The sequence below is a fragment of the Lactuca sativa genome, chromosome 7 (assembly GCF_002870075.4).
Source record: "Lactuca sativa cultivar Salinas chromosome 7, Lsat_Salinas_v11, whole genome shotgun sequence".
Lineage (NCBI taxonomy): Eukaryota > Viridiplantae > Streptophyta > Magnoliopsida > Asterales > Asteraceae > Lactuca > Lactuca sativa.
The window spans coordinates 187,481,426-187,486,538 of record NC_056629.2 but is presented as its reverse complement, the minus strand read 5'-3'; the positions used below and the strand labels follow the sequence as shown (position 1 = coordinate 187,486,538).

Here is a 5,113-nt window from a genome sequence, read left to right as displayed (position 1 = left end):
ATTAGTATTATTATTTGTGACAATAAGTTTGTTAAAATAAAAGTTAGCAAAACACTAGTATTTCACAAGTAAAATGTCTGTGATAGGTTGATCATATTAGATCCTCTAAGTAGACTGAAACAGTACTCTGTGTCCAGATAATCATTATTTTGATAATAGCTCAAACTGACACATGATTTAACAACTATAAACACAGTATTTACAAACTAAAATCGATGAACCTTAACTATTGATCAAATCACCTTAATCAAACATTGGAAATCAATACCTTCTCGATCTCCCATCATACTGATTTAAAGTTTCATGCTAATAGCATGAGAGATAATCATGGAACACCATGATCATGGTAACATGTCTAGGTTTGAAAACAAGACTTGCTTATATATCATGTCAAAATAAAACAGCTTAATTAACCAGAAAAACCCTATTAGTTTGTAACACATGCATGAAGATTACATCTACATCTTCCTACCTCATTCATATTGGATTCTTTATTTTTATGATGATGATGATGATGATCTATTAATAGATAAACAGTTTGTGGTCATAAACATTAAATGGTAGAAGATCATTATAAATAGACTGATGATAGAAACATTTGATGACTTAGTACAATACATATTGCATAATACAAAGCGCCCACCATAACTCCATAATAGAGAAAATCTTTAAAATGACAAGAACATACAAGCGTACAACAGATTTAAACGTACTACGATATTAATTTCTCACATTCAATTCTTGAAAGACAACGAAAGGACCATAAAATCGATCAACTATGGATAATTAAGGCCGCCGCCGTCCATTGATCAGAAGCTCCAGATACAGTCAAGCTCCGTGGGGCCAGGCTTCTGATTTTCTGTCTGTGACGATGATGGCTGCATCCAGTTCTCACCGGAAGAACTCCCGTAGTTGCTTGCTTCTCCGCCATGCAATGGTGGCGCCACCGATGAGTAAAAGAACGGAAGCTGAAGATTTTCCTGCAATGTTCTCAAGCTAGGGAAGACCGAGACGCCGGGATTCTTTGGTGTGCACATGGCGGTGGGATCGAAGGTGGGTGTTAGAGGCTCCGGCGGTGGGAAATCAAAGAGAGGCTGAGGGCCGAAGGTGCAAGTTGAGGCAGTGGAGAAACAGGGCACGTGCTCTTTTGAAGCGGCGTTGCTGTCGTAGGAGAAGCTTTCTTGTTCGCCGGGAACGTAGGTGGAGGAGTCGAGTAACGGTGGTAGTGAGCCCGAAACCGCCGACGAGGAGCTGGCTTCTTTCCCGATATTTATCCCACCGCTAAACCACTTCTTCCCAACGCCAACGCTACCACTGCCGCTGCCGCTGCCGGCGCCGCCGACAGATCCAACACCACTTTTCTTGAAAACACGGGAGATCACCCATTCATCCTGATTAATTAATTACCAATAAGATGTATCAAAAACCCAAAACAAGAACAAGAACAAGAACAAACAGTAGTATATATAACAAAAGAAAAACACAAACTTTAAAATTTAAATCTTTAATGCTTGTTCAGTTCAGTGTGTACACAAGCCACAAAGAAAGACTTTTAAATTTTAATGCAAGCAAAGAGCAGTTTAACCGTTAAAAATCTTGCATTTAATACAACCTTTAACTAAAATAACTAACACAAAACACACCATGCAAAATCAAAATTCTTGTGGATGACATGAAGTATATATAAACCCTAGCTAGAATGAGGTGATGAAGTTCTTGAAGGTACCTTGGAGCTTTTAGAGAGAAAATGGTAGGCAAATTTGCCTTCAAGACGATATTCATGCATCACCCAGTTGCTTTTCTCCCCTTTTGGAGCCCTACCACGGTAGAAAACTAGGGTTTTCTTCATCCCCACAAGAGCAGAAGTCTTGGAGCTGTAGATCTCGCGATCTTTTCCGGTGGCTTTCCAGTAGCCGGCCTCCGTCGCCCTGTTAGTTCTCAGCCCAGTTGGGTATTTCCTGTCCCGGAGACTGAAAAAGTACCATTCTTTCTCCCCCATTTTCGCTCTTTCTGTACCAAAAAACAAAAACCCTAAAAAAAAAAGTTACAAAATGCGTGAGCTGTGTGTGAGTGTCGATCAATAAGTTGAATCGTACGTGGAAGCTCCCATGGTTCGCATTTGTTAAGATCAACGTCGGCGAATGCCCGGCCGGTGAAGCTGCCGTCGAGGACTTTTCGGAGAAGGTAACAAGTGATGAGTTCTTCATCAGTCGGATGGAATCTAAACCCAGGTGGCAAACAAGCTTCAGTGTTATCAAAATGGTGTGTGAAAAACTCCATAGCAGTATACTTAAGTAGCACCTCCTCCGCACACGGCTGTCGGAAAAAGGCAAACTGGCGTTTTGGCTTTGGTTTTGGTGTGATGACGAATGAGATATGTGTCTATATATAGGAGTTGGAGATGGGGTGGCGTTTATGGGGATTCGGAGAATCAAGAAATTAATAATATCTGTACTATCAATCGATTGAAAGATTAAAATAAAAATGGAATTTAGGGTTTTTCGTGTCTTTGGGTCTGCAACTCTGCCGTGGCTCTTATCATATCCATATGGGTTTAGAGAGAGAGTATGTGTTAAGAGTATGCGTGCGTGCGAGAAGAAGTGTGCAGGGTATTCCTATTGTCAGTGGAGAAGAAAAAAGAGGGATGGAGAACAGTAACTAACTCCATCTTCGTTTTTTTTTTTTTTTTTTTTTTTTTACCAAAGTCTACCAATTTTAACTCTATATTAATTTATTATGTATCATGATTTTAGTGTTTTAGACGTCTATTAGTTTTTGGGATACCAAAACATATTTAAAGATGGCTTATTGGTATGTTTGACAATATTAGCGTTGGCTTAAAGACGTCTATTAGTTGTACGCTTAAAAACTTGAAATAGTTTTTGATTTTTTTATTTAAAATAAAAGTTTTAAGTTCTTATTATTGATGGGACAATTTTCTTAAATTTTTTTTTTAACTGAAAGTTTATAAAAAATTTAATAGCTCGTTGCCGAACATACTCACAAGTCACACCATATCATAAAACAATAAATAGATAGATTATTTTTAAATATTTAACAAATTTTGCTTATAAGATTAAAAAAAAAAGTTGACCAGATAAAAGAGTATAATGGTATTTGCATTGCTGGTAAAAACAAAACAAAACTACGATTTAATGTATATATGTTTTTTTTGTGTGTGTTTAGAACAAAGATAATTGGTTAAATTGTTTCCTGTTTGATAAGAATTTTCTATTAAGTTAGATAGCTTATCAAACATTGTTTATTTAAATCAATCAACATTTTTTATTGTATTTAATCTAAACACTTAAAATGCATTAAACCGCAATATACTAATTAATACTTTAAATAAATAATCCAAAAAAGGCCATAGTTTAATCTCCATAAGCCTCAGTTCAACTGATATATTAATGTCTTACATAGATATGATATTATCTGACTTTATGTATATTGTAGTTGATTATTTATTTCAAAAAGATCTTTTGCATATACAAAAGATCTTTTTGATTAATAATATGGGCCAAGTATTATTTAATTTTAATAAATAATTAATTAAACCATCTATCCTTTAATTTAGACAATTACTTTGTTTAAAACCCTATTGCCTCTTTCATCCACATTCACAATATCCCTCCAGTCTCGTTCAATTGACGTGTAATGAAGGATTCTGCGAGATTAGATGATCCAACTCACCAAATTCCTAAACGAAAATGGATCTCCATTCACTGTCAACATCTACCCCTTCATAAGCCTCTACATCGACTCCAATTTTTCGATGTAATACGCGTTCTTCTACAGAAACGCAACTTTGGTGAACGAAGGCGGCACCACCTACACAAATATGTTCGATGCCAACTACGATACCCTCGTCTGGGCCATACAAAAGAATGGATTCATAAATATGGGAATCATAGTGGGTGAAATTGGGTGTCCTAGTGATGGAGATCGAAACGCGAAGAATCAACTAGCTTATAGAAATACATTATTTCTTATAAAAACAAAAAATACATTATTTCTTATAGAATACGGGTAACAATTGTTAAAAAGTACATTTATTGTTAAAGAATAAAACTAAAAAAACTTTTAAAACGGGAAAGAAAACATCAAAATCTAACAACGACACTAATACATTCTAAAAGAATAATGTTGCTTACAATCACTTTCAATTTTGTGGTTCGTTCTTCAAGCATCAACTTCTGTGAAAACAAAACAAAATTGTAGTTTAGATTCCAATAATACATTAGCAAATGAAAAATAAAAAACTAAATTCCTTTGGAAAAAAATGTGGACTTGTGAATTGCACCAAAACCAATAAACAAGAATTGTAGAACATGCATAAATCAGTGAGAAAATATCCATACTCCATTCCAACAGAATTAGAATTCATGATTTAATTCCAACAGAATTGGAACTCGTAATTCCATTCCAATAGAATTGGAATCTCACCAATATCATTCATTGAATCATCTACATAAACAAATTAATTCCAGATGAAAGAAGCATCAAAGCATCTATGTATTTTACTAATCGTTCTAGACTTGTACAATTCTAATTCAAACATAACTAAAAATGAAATATAGTCAAACAACTCAAAATTAAAATTCTAAGTCTAATATATTAATTGAAACCCTTTCATATCGGTTCTAATTGAAAGCCAATTTGCCTACTGCCCACTAAACAAATCTTTCAATCCAATTCGGATTCCAACCAAGTTTAAAACCCCTAAAATTATTCATGCTTAGATGGAAGTTTGAAGCGAAGACATGGGAAAATAATTAATACCATCGATGGTGTATCATTATCAACCAATCAAACAAACTATCAATTGTATCAATTATCAAACAGAAACTGAGTTACATAGATGAGGGAACTGAGAAGTTGAGTTCTTAAATTTTAAAAGAGTGTAACTGGATTCAAATAATGAGATAAAGTTTTGATGAAAACTTATTCCTTTATATCAGTCAGTATGGGGTTGAGGGAAATTGCAAAAAGTAAAACTAAAAGCATTTAGTTTAAAAAAAAACAAAAAATTTGAAATTCTAAAACTTAAATTACCTCTGAGATGGAAGCTTGAGCTAGGTGATGAACAGTCGGCCATTTCTCCATCCACCGA

General features: G+C 34.8%; 1 protein-coding gene across 1 annotated transcript; it reads right to left on the bottom strand.

Moving 5' to 3' along the window:
- Window positions 1–558: 558 nt before the first annotated feature.
- On the bottom strand, window positions 559–2,589 carry LOC111921537 (protein CUP-SHAPED COTYLEDON 2). The gene is made up of 3 exons (XM_023917119.3): window positions 2,097–2,589; window positions 1,727–2,010; window positions 559–1,391 (listed from the first exon to the last, which is right to left on the bottom strand). The coding sequence occupies exons 1-3, from the start codon at window positions 2,278–2,280 to the stop codon at window positions 810–812; spliced, it is 1,050 nt and encodes a 349-aa protein (XP_023772887.1). The 5' UTR covers window positions 2,281–2,589; the 3' UTR covers window positions 559–809.
- Window positions 2,590–5,113: the final 2,524 nt, after the last annotated feature.

Coding starts and splice junctions, on each gene's coding strand:
- LOC111921537 (XM_023917119.3), bottom strand. CDS start 2,280: ATGGAGTTTTTCACACACCATTTTGATAACACTGAAGCTTGTTTGCCA. Junction 2,011..2,096: donor CGAACCATGGGAGCTTCCAC/GTACGATTCAAC, acceptor TTTTTGGTACAG/AAAGAGCGAAAATGGGGGAG. Junction 1,392..1,726: donor TTCTCTCTAAAAGCTCCAAG/GTACCTTCAAGA, acceptor TTAATTAATCAG/GATGAATGGGTGATCTCCCG.